The following is a 25,824-nucleotide window of genomic DNA, read 5'->3' on the forward strand; positions in this document are numbered from 1 at the left end:
TGCCCTGTACAGCCACAATATGACCTCCCCAACTCCTGTACTCAATACACTGACCAATAAAGGAAAGCATACCAAACACCTTTTTCACTATCCTATCTATCTGCAACTGTACTTTCAAGAAGCTATGAACCTGCACTCCAAGGCCTCTTTATTCAGCAACACTCCCTAGCACCTTACCATTAACTGTATAAGTCCTGCTAAGATTTGCTGTCCCAAAATGCAGCATTTTGTATTTATCCGAATTAAACTCCAACTGCCACTCCTCAGCCTATTGGCCTATCTGATCAAGATCCTGTTGTAATTTGAGGTAACCTTCTTCACTGTCCACTACACCTCCAATTTTCGTGTCATCTGCAAACTTACTAACTATACCGCTTATGCTCACATCCAAATCATTTATGTAAATGATGAGATGTAGTGAACCCAGCACCGTTCCTTGTGGCACTCCACTGGTCACAGGCCTCCAATCTGAAAAGCAACCCTCCTCCACCACCCTCTGTCTTCTACCTTTGAGCCAGTTCTATATCCAAATGGTTAGTTCTCCCTTTATTCCATGAGATCTAACCTTGCGAACCAGTCTCCCATGGGGAACCTTGTCGAACACCTTACTGAAGTCCATACAGATCACAGCTACCACTCTGCTCTCATCAATTATGTTAAGTCGAATGAGTGGAAAGTGCCTGGAATATACAGCATAACATGGATAAATGAAGATAACATGAAGTTATCCACTTCAGTAGGAAAAAAACGACTGGCACAGTATTATTTAAATGGTGATTTATTGGGAAATGTTGATGTACAAAGGGACCTGGTTGTCCTCATACAATGGTCAACGAAAGCAAGTACACAAATTCAGCAAGTAACTAGGAGGGACTTCATTGCAAAAGAGATAGAGTACAGGAGCAAATTTTGCTGCCAAGTATTTGGAGTTGGTGAGACCACATCTGTATTATTACAAGCAACGAAGAGCACATGTTAACCAGGACTCTAGTCACTGAAGTTTAGAAGAATGAGACGGGTCTCATTGAAACATAAAATTCTGTCAGGGTTGTATAGACTGGTTGCAGGGATATACGAAAACAGAAATTGCTGGAAAAGGTATCAATTCTGGCATCTGTGAACCGAAATCAGAGTTAACGTTTCAGGTTCAGTGATCCTTCCTCAAAGTTCTGAAACGTTAGCCGTGCTTTCTCTTCACAGATGCTGCCAGACCCATGAGCTTTTCAAGCAATTTCTATTTTTGTTTGTGATTTACAGCATCCACAGTTCTTTCAGTATTTACTGATTACAGGGATGATGATTACAGGGGTCATAGTATAAGGGGTAAGCTATTTCAAGCTTAGCTGTGTTGAAATCTCTCACTCAGAAGGTGATGAATTTGTGGAATTCTCTCCCACAGAAGCCTGTGGAGGCCATGTCACTGACTATACTTAATAAATAGATGGATTTCTAGAAGGTGAAAGTGTCAGGAGAATGAGGAGAAAACAGGAGTATGGCATTGAGATAGAGGAATGACATTTATGCTACGTGGTGGAATGGGTTGTTGGGTCAAATGGCCTACTCCTGCTTTTATTTTCGTTGTTCCTAAGTTTTTCAAGATTTAGGAACTTGGGCTTAGAATTTATGAGCTGGAGACTGAACTACAGATACTGATGCATCAAGGAGGGGAAAGTTATCCGGATTCTTTGTATTAGGAGGCAGCCTTACCACTTATTTTTGGAGAGAAGGGAAGAGACAGGAGTGAAGGATAGCCCAGTTTTGCAAGCCTGAATGATTTTTTTCACAATTTTAGTTAGGGAGACCATTGCCTGATAATGCTTTAGGTGGTCCAGCTTGGTGTAGAGGTGAATAGTTAAACCAATTACTCACCAAACACTTTAACATCTGAGTTTCTTAGAAAGAGCGAAATATACCAGGACGAACAATTTTGCTGAGAATGAGTAATAGTTCGTGAGACATGGTATTAAAGGTGCTGCAAAGGGTGTGCTTTAGAAAATTAATAGATGTTATGGTGAATTAAAGGTCAAAGACTAACTGAGAACGTGAAAGTAGCAATTGATTTACTAAGTTTTTTTTGCCCAATGTAGACACAGAATTAAGGTTTCTTGAGGGATGGAGTATGGGTAGATAGTATTACAAGGAAATAAATAAATAAATACAACAGATTGCCTTCTCAGTGATTAAATGGCAGAGGCTACTGCTGCCTGAAACTGGAGAAATATCAAGCAGTCTGTAAACTGGAAGGTCACTCAGTGTAATACTTCCACCCCTCAAATCCCCTCACAGGTGCAAAACAAAATGACCAACTCACAGGAAGGAATGTACAAATTCTAGTAACATGACAGTCATGTACCTCTCAAACCAAGACCAAATTTCATCAGGTCTTAAACATCTCATTGGTTTTAATATTAAGAAAATAATATCGATTGTCTTGACACTTCAGGGACAGAAGGCAGCTCAGGTGCCTGACAGAACAACAGTTTTAACTGATTAGAAAATCAGAGCGACAAAACCAGAAGATAGAGCAAATTAGTCAGGGCAAAAGAGCAAATCATATACAGCTGGGAAAGACGCAGATGTTTCTCTTAGTAGGCTTGTTCAAATTAGTGCATTTTATGTTTGCAGTTTTAGACAATTAGATGCAAAAGGAAACTTCATTTAAAACAATTATACAGAAAAGTCAAATGTGAAAGAAAAAAATGCACCGACAAAAAATCTTTCCCCTGTTAAACAAGAGCAATAGGCTTAATATAGACCGTTTATTTACATTGTCGTTGAGCTCCAGAACCACAAGGGAAATAACCTGGTTTTAAAATATCAATTTTTGGCAATGAAGATTGAAAACTACTTCAGTGATAGTCAACACATAATTCTAATATTGACACATTACTGTCGTCTTAACTGCACAAGAGAATTACAGGACCAAATCTCAACAAATCCTACTTATAAAATAGTCGATCTTAACATGATGAAATAAAATAAATAATCACATGCTGTTAGTATAGTAGTGTAGCAAACATTCTTTATGTCCATTGGTCTCAATGAAGTGTCTTTTAATTCCTAGAATCCCTACAGTTTGAAAACATACGGCCCCAACCAGTTCACACTGACTCACTGGACAGCATCCCAGACTCACCCCCTCCACCCTATCCCTGTAATCTGCACTTCCCACAGCTAATCCACCTAACCTACATATCCCTGGACAATATAGGCAATTTAGCAAGGCCAATGCATCTAAGCTGCACATCTTTGGACTGTGGGAGGAAACCAGTGCACTCCAAGAAAGCCCACACAGACATGGGGAGATGTACAAACTCCACACAGACAATCACCTGAGGCTGGATTCGAATCTGGGTCCCTGGTGCTGTGAAGCAGCAGTGCAAACCACCTGAGCAATTGTGCTGCCCCAATAACTTTAAACAAATAGCTAATTTTGGTAGTGCAGCTTTACAACATAATCTTTTATACAGTGTTCAACTACGCATATTATGAGTTGTTAATGTAACATACAAAGTTTATTTGACAATTCACTTCAAACGAGTCAAATAATACCTTTAGGCTTAAGTCTTTGTTTGGATCTCAAGCCAGAAGAGTTTGCAGTAGCTAAATTGATAGCTGTTGTGGAAAATGCCATGGACCCCAGTTCTGTCCTCCTCTGTCCAGCAGTCACCTCATTAGGTTCATCCAAATTTTCAGAACTGCCTGACCATTGTGCTCCTGCTGAAATCATAGACTGCAGCAGATCATTCATGGCTGGAATGGAAGTAAAAGAAAATAATTTAGCATATTTCTTCCTTGAACATAAATATAAATTCACAACTCTTTTCTAAAATTCACATCATTTTGAGGCTGTACCTATAAAAGCACCCAGTTACTTATGAAAGGCTGAAAAGCTGCTTTGCCAACAAAACTCTTCTAAATCATTAAAAAATATGTAATTTATTTAATACATTGCCAAGAAGGAATGTCATGTATTTGTTGTTATGAAAAGCGCAATTTAAAGGCAAGGACAAAGAAGCAAGTTGTTAAAATGAAGTAAAGATATGCAGAGACATTAAGATAAAACCCAGGCAACTAGTTTTATTGGTCCAAAATGTGAAGTATTCCTAAATTAGCTGCAAGTTTACAACACAGATGAAATGACCAAAAATGTTTAAAGGAAAATAGTTTGACAATTTGTAAAGTAAAATGCTTAGAACCTATTTCCTATTTCTTTTATCCTAATTTAACTCCATCTACCACTCTTCAGACCATTAACCCAACTGATCAAGATCATTCTGTCATGTCTTGCTCTTTTATGATATTTTGATGTATAACATGGTGCCTTGGAAATTACTTTTTACAGAATAAGATACTCTATTTTTGTTATTTATTCAAATTATATATCAAAGAGAATATCAGTTTTTTAAAAAAACATGAGCTGGTATTCTATGTGCATAAATTTCTGGTTTTTCAATTTTCCTGAAACCCTTCTTAAATTGTGACAGTATCAATGCCTGTGATTGCCCTCAGCAAAATTCAATAATTCTGAAATTCCTACTGGAAAAATGCACAAAAATATTCTAAATTAATGAAGCAAGCATAAAGTTGATTGTGTGTCATCTACAAACTTGCTAACCATGCTTTCTATATTCTCATGTACATAATTTACATACATGACAAAGAAAATTGCTGATCGCAGGTCTTCAGTCTGAAAAACAACCCTTCACCATTACTCTCTCTCTCTCCCAACGTTAAGCTAATTTTGTGTCCAATTGCCAAGCCTACTCTGAATCCTATGCGATCTAATTTTATTAACTAGTCTACCATGCGGAACCTTATCAAAGGCTTTACTCAAGTTCAAATAAACAATTTCTACTGCTCCACCCTTGTCAATCTTCAATCAAGTTTGTGAGACATTATTTCCCTCGCACAAAACCATTCTGGCTATCCCCAATCATTCTTTGCTTCTCCAAATGCATATAAATCCTGTCTTTCAGAATCATTTCCAACAGCTTATCCACCAATGAAGTCAGGCTCACAAGCTTCTCCTTACATCCCTTCTTAAACAAAACCACAACATTAGCCACTCACCAGTCATTCAGCACCTAGCCCGTATTTATAGATGATACAAATATTTATTCTCCAAAGTACTGCTGGAGTTTAACTTTACTTAAAGCTCTATTTTTGAGCATTGTAGATAGACACATTCTCTTAGTTCTTGGTAGAGCTTCTGCCTTGTTCCAGGACACACTATATAATTAAGCAACATTGACATCATCATTACATAATTATACTCCGTTACCATTATACAGTCTTCTGAAATTTCATTACTATACAGGCAGTTTGGTCTAGCTGTGGTGTGCTAATAACATTATCTTCTGTATTCACTAGATCATTGACAGTGATGAGCTCCTCAACAGCTTGTTAAAAAGTTCTGTCAGCTCAGAATATGAACTTTTAACAGTGAGCACAAAATGTCTCGAGACCAATCTTCAATTTCTAAACAGTTACGTTTGTTAATAAATCAGGAAAACGTGCTGCCAGTTTGGGCTGGATTCATGAGCCTGAGCTGGGTGAGATCAAGGGCCAACTGGACTGATTGGTATGGTTGGTCCCTAATATTCTCTCTCTATCTACATGAACTGTATTTTTGTCCAACTGATGGATGTCACCTTTCTGCACCAACACTGTGATATTTCTATTAAGTAAAGCAAGTCGACTTCTCCTTTCCCCCTCTTTAACTTTTCTAAATATACCTAGAACATTCAACTCCCAGTCTTTATTTTTTTGCAATAATATCTTTGTAGTCATGAATATATCTGGTGCCACAAAATGTAAACTTGTTCCAGCTGTAGATGATTATTGATGCCTGCCCAATTTAGTTTACTTTCAGAGTCTACTGTGCACTATTCAATTATCAAGATAATGTGAATGAAAATAATAGGTTAGTGCAAGAAATATCATGAGAATGATCAGTTTTAGCATGATGCACAGGCACTACTGACTAGTTGACACAGATGCATGACAGAAATAGGGGATTAACATGACAGGAGAAGAATTTTAGTAAGATTGGCTCTTACAGTAACTGGAAACATATGCAACAAATATATTACATATTTAAATACTACAGTCAGTGGGAGAAACATGGAGTGACTTAAGTAGTGCTAAAGTTCTTCTGTTTATAAACAAGTTACTCTCTGTTTCAGGAGTCAAAGTATCAGCGAAGCCATAGGAGACAGTTTATATCCCTTGTAATGATACTGGTTGGGGTGCCTTTGGTTTTGACTTGAAGGAGCAGCATGGTGGCTCAATGGTTAGCACTGCTGCCTCACAGCATCAGGGACCCAGGTTCGATTCCAGCCTCGAGTGACTGTCTGTGTTGCGTTTGCACATTCTCCCCATGTCTGCGTGGGTTTCGTCCGGGTGCTCCAGTTTCCTCACAATCCAAAGATGTGCACATTAGGTGAATTGGCTGTGCTAAATTTTCCAAAGTATTCAAGGATGTGTAGGTTAGGTGCATTAGTCAGGGGTTAAATGTAGGAGAATGGGTCTGAGCAAGTTACTCTCCGAAGAGTCGGTGTGGACTTGATGGGTTGAGGGCCTGTTCCCATGTTGTATGGGTTCTAATTCTAAAAAGGTGGCAGAGGTTGAATAATCTGCCACAGCTTCTGTAAGTTAGCTCTGCTCCAGCAGGGACCTGTTGACGGTGAGGTGAAGCATTGCAGTGAGATAGATCAAGAACATTGTTGGGGCGATGATGGAGTCCTGCCTGACACTGGTCCAAACAGGGAATGGGTTAATGGCCGAGCCATTTGTCATTACCACAGTTGCCATGTCATTGTGAAGCAGGTGAAGGATGTTGATAAACTTTATGGTGCAACCAAAGTGGAGCAGATGCTCCATAATGCTTCCCAATTGACGGCCTTTGTAAGGTTGAAGAAAGTCATGTACAGGGATAGGTTCTTTTTTCTGCATTGCTCCTGCAGCTGTTGCATAGTGAAAACCATGTCTTTCGTGGCCAAAAGCCACACTGAGACTCTGGGAGGAGTTCCTCAGCCACAGGGAGGATATGACTGAGGTGGTGCTTGGCGATGATTTTTCCAGTGATTGACATCAGGGAAATTCCCCTGTAGTTATCACAGTCATAACTCTTCACTTTTTTGAAAATACTCATGACAGTAACATCTTGGAGCTCTCCTAGGATGCTGTCTGTTCAGATAAGGCAGACAAGAGCATGTAGCTGCAACAGGAGCTTTTTGCCTCTGCAAAAGTCACCCCAACCAGTGTCACAGCTGCAGTACACAATATTGTAATTGTATCAGCCTCCACCATTTCCTCTGGCAACTTATTCCATACACGCAATACCCTTTGTGAAAAAGTTGCTCCTTAAATCCCTTTCAAATTTAAAATTGGTATGATTTACAACTCAGAAATGCTAAAGACTAGGAACCATACTTTTTGAATGACGAACAAATAAGGCTACTGGGTACATAATTTGATTAGCAGTATTTTGTCACTTCAACAGCTGGAAAATAAATCAATAAAGACATTATCCTGAGAAAATGCATACCTAAAATCAGTAATTACAGACCAAACAAATGTGACTGCAAATGGAAGAAAAGGAATCTGAAGAAAGATATGGAAAAACAATGAGCTCTGCAAATCACATTGAAGGAAGTGGAGGTCAAAAAGGTTGAAAATCTGTATTTGCAGAAATAGTTTAAAAAAGGGTTGTCAAGTGGATAAGAAAAGTCTTGAATATAATGGCAACAGATTGTAAAGCATGAAATCTTCAAAGGAAGGTGACAATTAAAAATGGTGCAGGTGTTGGACTGGGGGTGGACAAAGTCATAAGTGGCAAGACACCAGGTTATAGTCTAACAGATTTAAATGGAAATCACAAGCTTCACCTGACGAGGGAGGAGCACTCCAAAAGTTTGTGATTTCAAACAAACCTGTTGGACTATAAACTTGGTGATGTGAGACTTCTGGCTTAAAGAGTGGATATGCATTACAGAATTAATTTGTTGGAATATTACTTCCTGCAAATATTTACATGAAGGACAAAAGAAACAAAGCATCTCTAAACAACAGAAAATTAGTGACTGCAGCATTTGCTTTGTGATGTTCACCAATGAAAGAAAGGGACTATAAAGGGATGAAGAAATGCGAACATGTTCCACTAATCAGTAATTTTAGACAGTAGATGCTTTGTACAGAAACCTACAAGGGCTGTCTAGTCAGGAAATCTTTTGAAGGTGAGTGGATAGTATTAAAATAAGTAATTGAATTATACTATTAAAATTGGGAGATATAAAACTGACAGAACCTTGTCACAGTGAGATAATGAAACCTTGAAAGATGATATTCAACTTGATCTGGGACAGAAATTTCAGGTTTCAACAAAGTTGAGAATGGAGATGGATGGTGCCTGAAAATACCAGCTGGGATGAAACTGAGTATAAGGAGGGTGGGTTCAGAGCCTAGGTAAAAACAATGACTGCAGATGCTGGAAACCAGATTCTGGATTAGTGGTGCTGGAAGAGCAAAGCAGTTCAGGCAGCATCCAAGGAGCTTTCGAAATCGACGTTTTGGGCAAAAGCCCTTCATCAGGAATAAAGGCAGTGAGCCTGAAGCGTGGAGAGATAAGCTAGAGGAGGGTGGGGGTGGGGAGAAAGTAGCACAGAGTACAATGGGTGAATGGGAGAGGGTGGAGTGGATAGGTGGAAAAGGAGATAGGCAGGTAGGACAAGAGCACCAATCAACCACACCACCCTTGGCCCAACATTTCAACTCCCCCTCCCACTCTGCCAAGGACATGGAGATCCTGGGCCTCCTTTACCGCCGCTCCCTCACCACCAGACGCCTGGAGGAAGAACGCCTCACCTTCCGCCTCGGAACACTTCAACCCCAGGGCATCAATGTGGACTTCAACAGTTTCCTCATTTCCCCTTTCCCCCACCTCAACCTAGTTCTAAACTTCCAGCTCAGCACTGTCCCCGTGACTTGTCCGGACTTGTCCTACCTGCCTATCTCCTTTTCCACCTATCCACTCCACCCTCTCCTCCCTGACCTATCACCTTCATCCCCTCCCCCACTCACCCATTGTACTCTATGCTACATTCTCCCCACCCCCACCCCCACCCTCCTCTAGCTTATCTCTTCATGCTTCAGGCTCACTGCCTTTATTCCTGATGAAGGGCTTTTGCCTGAAACGTCGACTTTGAAGCTCCTTGGATGCTGCCTGAACTGCTGTGCTCTTTCAGCACCACTAATCCGGGTTCAGAGCCCAACAGAGCTGCCAAATAAATTTATTGACAGCCTTCTTAAGGCAGTTGAAGGAAGCTAATTTAGATTTTTCAGTCAGACTCCAGTTTCCTGATCCTATGAGGTCAGTTTAATTGAGTTGTGCATTCGGCAGCAGGTGTGCCAGCACTCCAAGCAGGCCAATAGGCCTTCCATGTCCGCATGCGGGTACAAAGGTCATTGTTTAGAGGATACTTTCATCCTCCCAATTGCTGTTTTTCTGTTGAATATTTTGAAAAGTTGATGAGAACATCTTTATATTGAAGCACCACCATAGTTATTTGCGTTTTATTGCAGTCTGCTGCTCCTGTCAAGCTGGAAGCTCTGTCATTGGCATTCCTGCATTGAGTGACTGGTTGCTGCTGTTAAATAGGCAGAGACTCCAGGGTAATTTGTTGGATTTTGGCTGGGACACCAGTGAAAATGACATTTTTCCCTCAGGCTCAGATCCCACACCTGATAAACCTCTAACTTCTGTTTAGACCCCCCCAAAGCGAAACTTCAATTCCTGGTAGTGGTTTAATGGGCCAGAAAATGTATAAGAAATTGCATGTAGTAACCAACAAATGAGAAAATGTTTAACATGATTTAAAATTTGATAATTCCCAAAAATGAGAATCAGGTACATAATTTTAAAGAGGCTAATTTGATTAAATAATGCAAATATATCAAATAAATCAGAAGAGATTATTCAATGGTACTAAGTGAAGGACCTTTAAAGGCAGAATGTGATATGCAGGATACAAACATTACCAGAAATATCTGGGTCAGATTTATTTGAAAGCATAACTTGAAATAGGTTGATAAATGAACTAAATGGAAGATAAAGAAGAAACTGACTGGATAAATCTGTAACCAAGTTAAGAATTGGGACTTACTGAGAGGAATATCAGAAAACGCACAAGGTAAAGAGTGCTTGGAAAAAAGGCATAATGGAAGATTTATTTATTCATTCATTTGTGGGATGTAGGCATTGCTGGCTTGTCAGCATTTATTCCCCATCCCTAGTTGCCCTTAAAAAGGTAGTGATGAACTGCCTTCTTGAACTGCGGCAGTCCACTTGCTGTGGGTTGATCCAATATGCCATTTGGGAGGGAATTCCAGGATTTTGATCTAGTGACAGTAAAGGAACAATGGTATTATTTCCACATCAGGATCATGAGTGGCTTGGAGGAGAACTTGAAGGTGGTAGCGTTTCCATAAATATCTGCTGCCGTTTTCCTTCTAGATGGAAGTAGTTGTCATTTTGGAAGTTGCTGTCTGAGGAACTTTGATGAATTTCTGCAGTGCACCTTGTAGATCATACACTGCTGCTACACACGGTCAGTGGAGGTGAGGGGGAAGTGGATACTTGTGGAATTAATGCCAATCAAGTGGGCTGCTTTGTCCTAGATGGTGTCAAGCTTCTTGAGTGTTGTTGGAGCTGCACTCACCCAACCAAACATGACAATAATGAGAAATTCACAGTACAATAAAGTAGAAGTCAGAGAATAGGTCTGAAGAGAAAAGAAACATATCCATATAGCAAGGCTACACGTGTTATCGTAAGGATAGACTGACGGGCAGAGGGGGTGGGGTGGCCTTGTTGGTAAGGGAGGATATTCAGTCCCTTGCGCGGGCGGACCTAGAGTCAGGGGATGTAGAGTCAGTGTGGATAGAGCTTCGAAACACTAAGGGTAAAAAGACCCTCATGGGAGTCATCTACAGGCCCCCAAACAGTAGTCTGGATGTCGGAGGTAAGTTGAATCAGGAGCTGAAATTGGCTTGTCGCAAAGATGTTACTACAGTTGTTATGGGGGATTTTAATATGCAGGTAGACTGGGAGAATCAGGATGGTATCGGGCCTCAAGAAAGAGACTTTGTGGAGTGCCTCAGAGATGGATTTTTAGAGCAGCTGGTGCTGGAGCCGACCAGGGATAAGGCGATTCTGGATCTGGTATTGTGCAACGAACCAGAATTGGTCAGTGACCTCGAAGTGAAGGAGCCATTGGGAAGTAGTGACCATAATACAATAAGCTTCAATCTGCAATTTGAGAGGGAGTGGGTACAATCTGAAGTGACAATATTTCAGTTGAATAAAGGGAAATATGGAGCTATGAGGGAGCAACTGGCCAAAGTTCAATGGTTCAATACCTTAACAGGGAAGACCGTGGAGGAACAATGGCGGATATTTCTGTGTATAATGCAGAAGATGCAGGATCAGTTCATTCCTAAAAGGAAGAAAGATCCCAGGAGGAGACATGGGCGGCCGTGGCTGACAAGGGAAGTAAAGAAACATATAAGGTTAAAAGAGAAAAAGTATAACTTAGCGAAGATAAGCGGGAAAACGGAGGACTGGGAAGCTTTTAAAGAACAACAGAGGATTAGTAAGAAGGAAATACGCAGAGAAAAAATGAGGTACGAAGGTAAACTGGCCAAGAATATAAAGGAGGATAGTAAAAGCTTTTTTAGGTATGTCCAAGGCAAAAAAATGGTTAGGACAAAAATTGGGCCCTTGAAGACAGAAGCAGGGGAATATATTACTGGGAATGAAGAAATGGCAGAGGAATTAAATGGGTACTTCAGATCTGTGTTCACTGGGGAAGACACAAGCAATCTCCCTGAGGTAACAGTGGCTGAAGGACCTGAACTTAAGGGAATTTCTATTTGCCAGGATTTGGTGTTGGAGAGACTGTTAGGTCTGAAGGTTGATAAGTCTCCGGGACCTGATGGCCTGCATCCCAGGGTACTGAAGGTGGTGGCTCGGGAAATCGTGGATGCGCTGGTGATTATTTTCCAGAGTTCAATAGAATCGGGGTCGGTTCCTGAGGATTGGAGGGCGGCTAATGTTGTGCCACTTTTTAAGAAGGGTGGGCGGGAGAAAGCAGGAAATTATAGACCAGTTAGTCTGACCTCAGTGGTGGGAAAGATGCTGGAGTCTATTATAAAGGATGAAATTACGGCACATCTGGATAATAGTAACAGGATAGGACAGAGTCAGCATGGATTTATGAAGGGGAAATCATGCTTGACTAACCTTCTTGAATTTTTTGAGGATGTAACTCGGAAGATGGACGAGGGGGATCCAGTGGATGTACTGTACCTGGACTTTCAGAAAGCTTTTGATAAAGTCCCACACAAGAGGTTAGTGAGTAAAATTAGGGCGCACGGGATTGGGGGCAAAGTACTAGATTGGATAGAGAATTGGTTGGCTAATAGGAAACAAAGGGTAGTGATTAACGGCTCCATTTCGAAATGGCAGGCAGTGACCAGTGGGATACCGCAGGGATCCGTGCTGGGACCGCAGTTTTTTACAATATATGTAAATGACATAGAAGATGGTATCAGCAATAACATTAGCAAATTTGCTGATGATACAAAGCTAGGTGGTAGGGTGAAATGTGATGAGGATGTTAGGGGATTACAGGGTGACCTGGACAAGTTAGGTGAGTGGGCAGATGCATGGCAGATGCAGTTTAATGTGGATAAATGTCTGGTTATCCACTTTGGTGGCAAGAACAGGAAGGCAGATTACTACCTCAATGGTATCAAATTAGGTAAAGGGGCTGTTCAGAGAGATCTGGGTGTTCTTGTCCACCAGTCAATGAAGGCAAGCATGCAGGTACAGCAGGTCGTGAAGAAGGCTAATAGCATGCTGGCCTTCATAACAAGAGGGATTGAGTATAGAAGCAAAGAGGTGCTTCTGCAGCTGTACAGGGCCCTGGTGAGACCACACTTGGAGTACTGTGTACAGTTCTGGTCTCCAAATTTGAGGAAAGACATTCTGGCTATTGAGGGAGTGCAGCGTAGGTTCACGAGGTCAATTCCTGGAATGGCAGGATTGCCTTACACGGAAAGACTGAAGCGACTGGGCTTGTATACCCTTGAGTTTAGAAGACTGAGAGGGGATCTGATTGAAACGTATAGGATTATGAAAGGACTGGACACTCTGGCAGGAGGGAACATATTTCCGTTGATGGGGGAGTGCTGAACCAGAGGACACAACTTAAAAATACGGGGTAGACCATTTAGGACAGAGGTGAGGAGAAACTACTTCACCCAGAGAGTGGTGGCTGTGTGGAATGCTCTGCCCCAGAGGGCAGTGGAGGCCCAGTCTCTGGATTCTTTTAAGAAAGAATTGGATAAAGCTGTCAAGGATAGTGGAGTCAAGGGGTATGGAGATAAGGCTGGAACAGGATACTGATTAGGAATGATCAGCCATGATCATATTGAATGGCGGTGCAGGCTCGAAGGGCAGATTGGCCTACTCCTGCATCTATTGTCTATTGTCTAATTTTCACAATCTCCAGACATCCAAAATCACTTGACAAATAATTAATTGTATTTTGAAATATAGTCACTACTGTATCCAGAAAATGTGGCAGATAATGTGTGCATAAAAACCACGTAATAACATGTAAAACCACAAAAATAATGCAAGAATAATCTGAAGCATGATGCGGGTGAGAAATGCTTTACCAGGACATTACGAAAAAGTCTAAAACAAATAACCACAGATGCTGGAGATCTGAAACAAACTAAAACAGAAATATCTGGAGAAACTTGGCTGGTCTGGCTGCATCTCTGAAGAGAAAAGAGAGTTAACATTTTGAGTCTAATGAGCTTCCAGTTCCCCACCACTTCAACACACTGCGTTCCCATGCCAGCTGTCTCAGGTCTCCTGCAGTGGTCCAGTAAAGTTCAACACAAGCTGGAAGAACAACATGTAATCTTCCACTTGGGGACTTTATAGCCTTCTGGATCAATTCTGAGTTTAAGAATTTTAGAGCATGACCACTCCCTTTCATATCTATAACTCAACCCTGCACTATAGCTGCTGTCATGACATAAGTGGACTCTACTGAAAGAAACCCATTTTCTAACACTACTATGTCCCCATTATCACTTATCTACCCTCTCTTCTTCCCTGCCTTACTATCAACAATCCCAAAAACAATTTTTCTGCCCTACCTCGTCATCAGTATAATACTACCTTTACCTAGCTACTGTCTGTTCTAAAGGGTCACTAGACTCGAAATATTAACAGTTTTTTCTTCACAGATGCTGCTAGGCCTGCTGAGTTTCTCCAACAATTTCTGTGTTTGCTTCATTAAGAAAAACCCACTTGCTTTTCCTCAGAGTGCCACAATACCATTGAGACTGCTGACTGATCCTCAATTTGACATTGCTGAAAGAGTGTCACATTGTAACGTCAGCCTAGATTTTGTGATCAATTGTTTGCAGCAGGCCTTGAATCCATAACCCTCTGTCTTAACAGTCAAGAACGCTACCTACTGAGAAACAGCTCACAGCTGAGCACAAAATGCTAAACTGAATGACTACTTCATCTAAATAGACTGAACACATGAGAAAATTGTCCCATGTCATTTAAAATTAATAACTTAATGAAGTATTAAACTTGACTCAGCGACAGCATTCTCTGACAGAGTATTGCCCACATCTCTGACTCCTGTTATTTAGTGAAATGTGGGACAGAAGTCTGTATAATAAGAATTATTCATTCATTATGATTTTCTCCAATCTATTATATCCTACAAGAGACAGGACAAAACGCCAGCAAATATGAGGCATTGAATCTGGTTACTGTGTCAGTCATAGCTAAAAAGCTGGAGATATATTGATACAGTGCAAATTGGGCATGACACTTGCAGATTAGGAGGTCTAAGGCTGACGAAAAATGTCTGGATGTTTGATGAGAGTCCTTTGTCTCAGGGTGTTCTGCTGGATGACTAATGGAGTGTCGGATGCTGAACAGCATAAGAGGTTGGTTATATTTTTGGTAGAACATGTCATGGACAACATATTCACTACTGCTTGCCAGATAAGAGTACCACAGTTTCAATATCCAGGTGCCTAAGCTTTGGGAGTGAAGTTTCCTAGTCATTTTCTCTGTTTCCCTTTTGAGCGTGATGTTTCAGGTATTCCTGATCTCATCTGGAGCTTTCAGATCTCTTCACATGTATCACTAACACCTCGAGATATGCACTGATCATTCTGGATACTTTTGCACCCTGATATTCAGTTTGCACAAATTCCCATTGCAGCAAATATTTTGTGGAACCTTCCTTCAAGGGGAATCTGACTGTAGGTTGGCATGATGGTTCTGTGGTTAGCACTGCTGCCTCACAAGCGTGAGTAACTGAATTTGATTCCACCCACGGGTGAGTGACAGTGTGGAGTTTGCACATTCTGTGTGGGTTTCCTCTGGGTGTTCCGGTTTTCTCACACAGTCCAAAAGACATGCTGATTGACCATGCTAAATTGTCCATAGTGTCCAGGGATGTGCAGACTACATGAAAAATCCATGGGATGCTGGGTTGGGTGGGGTTGGGTGTGGGGTTCTGGGTAGGGTGCTCTTCGAAGGGTTGGTGAGAACTCGATGTGCCAATGGTTTGCCTCCACACTGTAGAGATTCTATGATTTTCAAAGACCAAGCTGCATATACCAAATGGTCTGCACCATTTATTATGTTTCCTATCATGTGCAGAGCCCTATGGCTTTGTTAAGGAAACAGGGTGGAGGGGAACTTGCTGCTAACATCATTGGGAAGTGGTGGTACATGAGTTTTGTTTTTGCTTATGTAAATCTGGATGTGTGAGGGCTTACCACAAATTGTGAAACACACATTCTAAAGTCAGGGTTAATTTTTTTTGCTCTTTCTATTTCAGTGATAATTCTTTAATCTGGTTAAATGAAACACTGTTACATATTCAGGTTCAAGATCCCATGTTACAGGACGCAGTGCTGTTTTTAATAACTCATCATCACAAACCACAGTGCAAACGGCCACATGAAATCTCTGGAGAGGAGTTAAGTGTAATTAATGGTTAATACTGTTTGTTCATTATTGACTACAAAATCAGAGTAATATACTTTATATATCAAAACATTATAACAGTTAACTCAGTGGAAGGAAATTTTCTAGTACCCCAAATAAAATTTACAAATGGAGTTGGTACTATTGTACAAAATTTACTGCATCTATTAGGGAATATCTTAGGATAAAAATGCTAATAGTTCATCCCTTAAACAGCTTTATTTATAAATGATTAATGTAGAACTAATTGAAATTCACAGAAGCAGCAGAACATCAATTAATTAATTCATAATTTTGTATCCAAGTTAAAATTACAGAAATTCTTCGTGCAGATTTTGCATAATATCCCCCAACTTTATTATCTGGAATGAAAGCTGCCTCTCATGTACAGATCTCTTTGGCAATGTTAAGGTAGCAGAATGGAGGGGAAATTGCTGCTAATTTCATTTCCTGAAGCTTGAAATCTGGTTTGAAAACAATACTCGATTATTGATTCTTTAGAATTAATTATATCAGTATTCTTTCAATCAACTAATAGACAGAATCTGCTTCCACGTGCAATTTTTATGTACTGTTCCATAATAATGCTACAATAAGGAATTATTTGTAAATATTTTTGACATTTGTACATATTCTACATATAAATGCATACATATTTTCATGATAATGATATACAAGATGAAGTCTAGTTTAAATATGGTGTTAGAACAACAGTATAAACAAAGGGACATACAAAGGAAAGCGTAGGGAATAATTAATAAAGGTTAAGTGATGAAAGCTACCACAACCATTTGAGAAATTGAATTGAGTCTTACACATGGAGCGGCGATAGAGGGCCTTCATTTTGTCTTTATCCTTTGGTCTGTTCCTCATAAAGGGCAGCCTTTTCAGTGCAGCCACTTTTATTTCACAGCATGTGATAGAAAGGAAATTGGTAAGTGAAAACAAAGAAGAGGGAGGGAAAACAGATGGAAGTTAAATGCTGAAACTATTGACAGTAACAAACATGCTTAGGTTTCAGCTGTTCATTCTGATTATTACTACTATACAAACGTTACAATGAACAGTACATATTCTATTGAACGGAAGATTTCTATAATTTTTGAAGAACCGTACAAAAAAAGGTTGCGTACAGGTCCTTATATATTAGTACTAAATATTCACAAAAGTAAACAACCATGATCTTAAGGTAATGGGCTGGATTTTCCATTTTTAGATCAAGTATTATTTTTGAAAGGTTTCATGGCAGGTGTCCCAACATGGCTTCGAACTTTTCTCAAGCTATTTTCCAGTCCTCACCTCATGAATTATGCAACTGGCCTCTTTTGTCTAAATTGAAGAATGAATTTCCCAGCACAGGCGTAAGTTTCTGGTGTACAGGCTGCTGGCACCATAATTCAAGATCAGCTGTACTCCATTTCAGGTGCTGCAAGCCAATTCCCACATACACAGTCTCCTTGACAAACCAAAATGTTTCAGAAAGGTAAGCTGCCAAATAGATAGAATCCTGGAGGATAGGATGGTTGAGGGGAGGGTCATATTACCCAGTGGAACACCAGAGGAGCCAACAGCATGTCTGAAAGAATGCACAACAGTCTAGAAAAAGATCATTGGTCTTCACTCTGACAGCATGTTTTCTCTGCTACCACTCACTCTGCTGCTGCACACAAACCTCATCATCGCTCATAGACCACTAGCCACACTATTACACATAGCACATGCAGTCAATAGCTCTTAACCACCTCATCTTCCACAACCACTAACTCTTCCTGGCTATAAAAAATTTGCAATCCACAGGGGTTGGAAACTTCCAAGTGAGTGCAAAAGCGAATTAGCACTAAGAAATTAAGCTGTCATAAGATGTACCCTATGTAGTTGCATGAGATGGCTGTGTCCCCCTGCATGTCAAGTGACTTGGCAGGAGCATGCAAGTCAAAAGTTGTCCCTCAGCTCCAAAGCCTTGAAAGGCTGAAGTGGATTGTAAATTGATCGTGGATTAGCTATGATAATGTAGAGAAGCTGGTAGTTGCTGATGCTGACCATGGTGGACAAAAGGTGGAGAACTCTGTCAAAGGTACACTCAAAAACATATTAATGAAGGGATGCTTAAATGAAAGCCCAGAGAAGCAAGTGGCAAGCTGCTTCAACAGGTAACCACTGATATTCATGCCAGGGATTGTTACCATTTAGTTTCTTGGGAGACATTGGGAAAATTGCAACTTGCATATAAATGAGGTGTACTCATTGGAAATGAATACATAGAAATAAGGTAGTTGCCACTTATCAATGAGACTTGAATCTCAATGTTTAAATCTTAATGGGAAGTTCTTTTCTCAACTTTAAGCATAATTTTTTGATCCTCAATATATTTTCTCACATTCTGCCATTGTCCATGTCGCTCAAGGCTTGGAAAAACTATGTCCAATGTTTTAATAAAAGCTTAACATTGAGAGTTTATTAAACCTTTTAAAATACAAGCATTTAATTACAAGTTTTAAAGAACAATGAACATACATAATCAGTTTACAATCAAAATTCTTACATTTATGCTGCTGAAATTTTACTTAAGAATTTAATACTAAAACAAAACAATTTTGATCCATTATTCTTTTTACAATTCACATATGGATCTTTGGTTTATCATCATGGTAAATTTATATTTTTTCTTTGAAACAGTATCAAATAGGTGTATACTCACTGCTGCTCTTTTTCATTGTCTGGCCATCTTCAAGAGAGTTAGAACCCACAGAAGAGCTATCTTGACTATCTTGATGAGGCAACTGAAGGAATCCATCACTTGATTCTGATCTGGTTGGAGTGCTTGAGAGAGATTTGATGCGTTCTCGGTTTCCCTCCTTTTTGTGTTTTATTAATTTCTTCATCTTTATTGCAATCCAATTCCCCCGTCTGGAAGAAAGGAGTGGATCTCTGCATCAATAGTAGCCATAATCAGATGTGCAAGGAGGCAAACAATAAATTATTCATGAACTATCCCTCCACAATGTAACTTGTGTTTTACTACAACGTTCAAATTATATATCCAAAATACATTTCAATCATTTGAATATTACAAGTAAAAAAAAATCAAATTAGTAATTTTATACATAGCTAAATTGTATAAAAATGAATGCATCAATTGAAATCACATTTTTAAAAAGAATATTTCATTTACAGTAAATAAATTTTATTCATACCTTCGAGGTGGAGATGGTTCGTAAAATTTATACTGATCCATAATCTTCTCTTCAAGTTTCTCCTTCTGTCGTCGAAGTTCATTCAATTTATCACTAAGACAGAAAGACAAAATGATGATTCCTAATTTTGTTTTTTTTAAACGCCCAACTTATTGCTTTTCTAATAAAATTTCAAATGAACTTTTTGTTCATTTATCGAAGTTTGAAAATGTCTGAGCATGGAAACATCCAAGGAGGAGGTAAGAGTAAGAAGAATGGTTTTATGCAATGTTCCTTCTAAGCTTAGTCAGTGTGTCACCGTGCAGTAAGTGGATAGCATTCGAAATACTATTTGTTGCCAGTCAAAAAACTGAGCTTATGAATTTCAGCAAGGGTGATACCAGGTATATAGACCATACATTCCAATGAGCCACCGCTCATATCAACTATGTTCCTCTAATTGCTCATAATAGGCAGAGTACAGACTCAGTCAGTTCATGCTTGCAGAACCTGAAGCAAACTATTCATTGTCAGTTGTGATTCTGCAACTAGGCAGTACTTGCTTAACAATCCTGAATACATTAATAACTTTGCTAACAAATTTAAGATAATTAATCAAGCTTGTAATGCAACTCAATACTTGAATTTATGTCATTTCTTATGTCAGGATGTATGAAGAAATGGAAGATGCTGAATTACCCAGAAATGTGAGGAGTCCACAGTTTCCCGTTGCTTTGGCCAGAGTTGGAGTTGTTAACCAATCACCATCCCTATTCTTCTTTGTATAAATTGTTGTAACCATTTCAAACTTAACATAAATTTTGTTTATCCAGATGAATGCAAAACAAAAAGTGTTAGCAACATGTCTCTTTTTTCAGAAATATTTAAGCCTGTACTACCATACAGCAGCAAAAAAAATTCCACAACTCAGCTCTTTCATCATAGTCCTGTAGACTCCTCTGGTTCAAATATTCACCTTATTTTTCCCTTAAAAGTTGCACAGCTTTCCCAAACTTGCCTCATTAACTACCCATAAGAATTAACTTTATTGTCATACGTACTCAAATGAGTAGTGAAAAGTGTGCAAGTTGCCGCTTATGGTGCCATCATAGGTACAAAGCTCCCAAGATATAGCTTTTTAGATTACAGTTCTTGGAAAAATAGAGAAGTTAAAAAATGTCCAGCATTGCAGATTTAGGAATAAATCATAACTTGGAGAAAGAAAAATTACAGAGAAACAGTTTTCTGACCCAGTCCATATTGACTCTGCGGTCCCAGTCCACACTGGGCTTTGTTCCCGATCACACCTGGCTTCGCCTCAGGACTCATGAGACCAGGAAATTGATCTAGTATCACCTTGAAACTGGAAATCCACACTGAGGCCACACGGGGCCGAGAGACTGCCACAGACTGTCAAAGGAACACCATGCTGGGCTGCTGGAAGGTTGGCACACCTGGTCCAGAGGACGCCACGCCGGGCTAAGAGATCACCATGCTGGGCCGAGAGACCGCCTTGTTAGGTCTGTGCTGAGGCCAGGAGTTCCAAGGCTGAGAATTCCAAGGCCAAGAGGTCAAGGAGTGAGTCATACAGTCATAGCGATATACAGCACGGAAACAGACCCTTCGGTCTAACTCGTCCATACCAACCAGATATCCAAACCTAATCTAGTCTAGGTCTGGACTCCCCCCACCCCAGGGGAAAGGCCTTGTCTATTTACTCTATCCATGTCCCTCATGAATTTATAAACCTCCAGAAGGTCACCCCTCACTCTCCGATGCTTCAGGGAAAACAGCCCGAGCCTATTCAACCTCTCCCTATAGCTCAAATCCTCCAACACTGGCAACATCTTTGTAGATCTTTTCTGAACCCTTTCAGGTTTCACAACATCCTTCCAATAGGAAGGTGACCAAAACTGCATGCAATATTCCAACAGTGGCCTAACCAATATCCTATACAACCTCAACATGACCTCACCAATCCTATACTCAATACTCTGACCAATAAAGGAAAGCATACCAATGCCTTCTTCACTTTCCTATCTATCTGCGACTGTACTTTCAAGGAGCTACGACCCTGCACCCCAAGGTTTCTTTGTTCAGCACCACTCCCTAGCAACTTAGCAATAAGTGGCTAAGTCCTGCTAAGATTTGCTTTCCTAAAATGCAGCACCTTGTATTTATTGAAATTAAATTCCATTTGCCACTCCTCAGCCTACTGGCTCATCTGATCAAGATCTTGTTGCTATTCGAGGTAACTTTCTTTGCTGTCCACTACACCTCTAATTTTGGTGTCATCTGCAAACTTTCTAACTATACCTCATGCTCGCATCCAAATCATTTATATGAAAGATGAAAAGTAGTAGACCCAGCACCAATTCTTGTGGCACTCCACTGGTCGCAGGCCTCCAGTCTGAATAACAACCCTCCATTACTACCCTCTGTCTTCTACCTTTGAGCCAGTTCTGTATCCAAATGGCTAGTTCTCCCTGTATTCCATGAGCTCTAACCTTGCTAATCAGTGTCCCATGAAGAATCTTGTCGAACACCTACTGAAGTCCATATAGATTACGTCTATTGCTCTGCCCTCATCAATCCTCTTTGTTACATCTTCAAAAAACTTATTCAAGTTTGTGAGGCATTATTTCCCACACATAGCCATGCTGACTATCCCTAATCAGTCCTTGTCTTTCCAAATACACGTACATCCTGTCCCTCAGGATTCCTTCCAACAACTTGCCCACCACTGACGTCAGGTTCACTGGTCTATAATACCCTGGCTTGTCCTTACCACCTTTCTTAAATAGTGGCATCACGTTAGCCAACCTCCAGTCTTCTGGCACCTCACCTGTGATTATCGATGATACAAATATCTGGGCAAGGGGCCCAGCAATCACTTCCCTAGCTTCCCACAGAGTTCTAGGGTACACCTGATCAGGTCCTAGGGGTATATGCACTTGTATGTGTTTCAAGAAACCCAGCACTTCCTCCTCTGTAATATGGACATTTTTCAAGATGTCACTATCTATTTCCCCATATTCTGTATCTTCCATGTCCTTTTCCACAGTAAACACTGATGCAAATATTCGTTTAGTATCTTCCCTATCTCCTGTGGTTCCACACAAAGGTTGCCTTGCTGATTTTTGAAGTGTCCTATTCTCTTCCTAGTTACATAAAAAGAGAAAAGAAGAAAAGAAAGAGAACAAAAGAAATAGGAATCAATGGAGCTGATGAGATCTGGCTGAAGTGTCCTACTCTGCTGTATCTTACACCTACTTGCTGTAGCCAGAAGCACTTACCACTTCTGGGATGTACTGACATCCCTGGTGCCAGGACCATATGTAAAAGTCCACTGTTCCTTGTCCAGTGCTGGCAGTCATGAACTGTGGTTGTAGACATTTGCTGTGGACATAGCAGACAGAGGAAATTGGTCCCCCATTTTGCTGATAGGGAGCTGGAAGTCTTGGTGGCCAGGGTCCAACAGAGCAGACTATGAGCAAAGGAGATCATGCCAATCTGGTCTGAATTTGCAATAGGCGAAACTCAGGACTGTAGGTGCTGGAGAGTCAGATTCAAAAAGTGTGGTGCTGGAAAAGCAAAGCAGGTCAGACAGCGTCCAGGAAGCAGGACAGTCAATGTTTTGGCTATAAACCCTTCATCAGGAATGTGTGTGTGTGGTGGTGGTGGTGGCGGGAGGAGGGGGAGGGGAAGGACTGAGACATAAATAGGAGTGTAGGGTAGGATAGGGTGGGGATGGGGTGGGGGTGGAATGTAGTTGGGAATTCGATAGATAGATGCAGGTGGGGGGCGCAATTGTAGTAGACGACAGGTCAAGGGGGCAGTACAGAGTTGGTGGGTTTGATCTGGGAGATGGGTGGAGGGGAGATTTGGAAACTAGTGAAGCCTGATGTTGATGCCATGTGGTTGGAGGGTCCCAAGGCAGAAGGTGAGACGTTTATCCTCGAGTCATCGGTTGGGTTGGATTGGATTTGGCGTTGGAAGAGGCAAGCCCTTGGAAAAGTGGGAGGGGAAGTTGGAGTGATTGGCCACAGGATGATTTTAAAAAAGTTGTGTGTCTGAGAGATGACTTACCGATGTACAGGAGACCACATCAAGAGCAACGGACACAGTAGATGAGGTGGGTGAATGTGTAGGAAAATCTTTGCTTGATGTGAAAAGATCTTTGGACAGAGGTGAGGAGGTGAGGGGGGGGGGGGGGGGGGGGGGGAGGTGTGGGCACAGGTTTTACACCTCTTGTGGCAGCAAGGGAAAGTGCCGGGTGTGCAGGAAGGTTGGTGGGGGTGGTGGACCTAATGAGGGAGTCACGGAGGGAATGGTCTTTGTGAAACGCAGATCAGGATGGGGATAGAAATATATCTCTGATGGCGGGGTGGCGGACTTTTAGGTGGCGGAAATGGCAGAGGAAAATGTGCTGTTACTGGAGATTAGTGGGATGGAAGGTGAGGAGTGGGAGGTTCTATCCTTTTATGACTGGAGGGGTGGGATTCAAGGACAGAGGTGGGCTGGAAGGCAATGTTGATCATGTAGGAGGGGAAATTGTGGTCAATGAAATAGGAGGCTATCTGGGAGTCCGGGAATGGAACCGCTCCTCCTGGGAGCTGATATGGCAGAGGTGGAGGAATTGGGAGTAGAGGATTGTGTTTTACAGGGGTATAGGAGTGGGAGGGGCTGTAGTCAAGGTAACTGTGGGAATCAGTGGGTTCGAAATAGATGTCCGTGTTGAGTCAGTTGCCAGAGATAGAGATGGAGAGGTTCAGGAAGGGGGGAGAGCTGATCAAGATGGTCCAGATGAATTTAAGGTCAGGATGGAAGGTATTAGTGAAGTTGATGAACTGTTAAATCTTCTCTTGGGAGTGCAAGGTGGCACTGATACCGTCACCGTGTAGTGGAAGAAAAGGTGGAGAATAGTACCAATGTAATTACAGAAGACGGACTGTTCCACGTAACATATGAAGAGACAGTCATAGCTGGGGCCCATGCTGGCGTCCGTGGCTATCACTTTGGTCTGAAGCAAGTGGGAGGATTCGAAGGAGAAGTTGTTGAGGGTGAGGACCAGTTCTGCCAACTGAATGAGTGTGTCGGTAAAGGGGTACTGGCTAGTTCAGTGGGAGAGGAAGAAACAGAGCGTGAAGGCATTCACCATGGCAGACAGACACTTGCAGGGACTGGATGCCCATGGTGAAGATCAGGTGTTGGGAGCCAGAGAAGGCAAATCACACCATATCTTAAATGGTGAGAGGTTGAAAAGTGCAGATATGCAAAGGTGTAGATATGTATATCCTTTAAGTTCTTGGAAGAACATGCTGATGCAGCAAGATACTAGGAAGTCTCACAGAATGTTGGCCTTTAATCGCAAGAGGATTTGAGTACAGGAGCAGTGAATCTTGCTTCAATTATATAGGAGTTTAGTTAGACTGCACCTGGAGTACTGTATGCAGTTTTGGTCTCCTTATCTCAGGAAAGATATTACTGCCATGGAGAAGGCGCAACCAAGGTTCACCTGACTTGGTCTCAGGATTGCTGTTCGAAGAGAGGAAATTTGGCCAACTGGACCCACATTCTGCAGAGAATCAACGATAAATAGTGATCCTATTCATATTGTAAAATACTGGATGGGATTGACAGGGTAGACTTTGGTAAGATATGTCTCCTAGTTGAGATATCTAGAATCAGAGGGCACAAATTAAAAATAAGGAGGATTCCATTTAGGACTGAGGTGAAGAGATTATTTTTCACTCAGTGTGGTGAATCTTTGGAATTCTCTATCCAGGAGGCTTGTGGAAGCTCAGACTTTGAATATATTTAAAATAGAGTCATAGAGATGTACAGCATTGAAACAGACCCTTTGGTCCAACTTGTCCATGCCAACCAGATATCTGACATTAATCTAGTCCCATTTGCCAGCACTTGGTCCATATCCCTCTAAACCCTTCCTATTCATATACCCATCCAGATGCCTTTTAAATGTTGTAATTGTCCCATCTTCCACCACCTCTCTGGCAGCTCATTCCATTTATTAGATTAGATTAGATTCTCTACAGTGTGAAAACAGGCCCTTCGGCCTAACAAGTCCACACCAACCCTCCGAAGAGTACCCACCCTCTCCCATTTCCGTCTGACTAATGCACCTAACACTACAGGTAATTTCTCATGGCCAATTCACCTGACCTGCACATCTTTGGACTGTAGGAGGAAACCGGAGCACCCAGAGGAAACCCACACAGACACGGGGAGAATGTGCAAACAGTCAGTCACCTGAGGCTGGAATTGAACCTGGGACCTTGGTGCTGTGCGGCAGCACTGCGCCACCGTGCCGCTATGCTCCACCTTTTGTGTGAAAAAGGTGCATCTTAGGTTCCTTTGAAATCATTCCCTGCTCTCTTGTTCTAGACTCTTCCATCCCAGGGAAAAGACCTTGCCCTAACCATGCCCCTCATGACTTTATAAACCTCTATAAGGTCAGCCCTCAGCCTCCGACACTCCAGGGAAAACAGTCACAGGTTGATAAAGTTTTGATTATCAATGGCA

General features: G+C 41.2%; 1 protein-coding gene across 9 annotated transcripts in view; it reads right to left on the reverse strand.

The window, feature by feature from the left end:
* LOC140483049 (girdin-like) overlaps window positions 1-25,824 on the reverse strand; it is a 376,157-nt gene that overhangs the window by 56,316 nt on the left and 294,017 nt on the right. For 6 of the 9 annotated variants that reach the window (XM_072580957.1, XM_072580956.1, XM_072580955.1 and 3 more), the window contains 4 exons: window positions 19,300-19,392; window positions 18,804-19,033; window positions 16,921-17,004; window positions 3,553-3,753 (listed from right to left, as the gene is read on the reverse strand). In XM_072580957.1, the coding sequence (XP_072437058.1) occupies window positions 3,553-3,753; window positions 16,921-17,004; window positions 18,804-19,033; window positions 19,300-19,392 (608 nt within the window). The remainder of the gene's footprint in view (window positions 1-3,552; window positions 3,754-16,920; window positions 17,005-18,803; window positions 19,034-19,299; window positions 19,393-25,824) is intronic. The other 3 variants (XM_072580958.1, XM_072580953.1, XM_072580951.1) reach the window with 1 other exon arrangement.

Source organism: Chiloscyllium punctatum, chromosome 11 (genome assembly GCF_047496795.1).
Source record: "Chiloscyllium punctatum isolate Juve2018m chromosome 11, sChiPun1.3, whole genome shotgun sequence".
Lineage (NCBI taxonomy): Eukaryota > Metazoa > Chordata > Chondrichthyes > Orectolobiformes > Hemiscylliidae > Chiloscyllium > Chiloscyllium punctatum.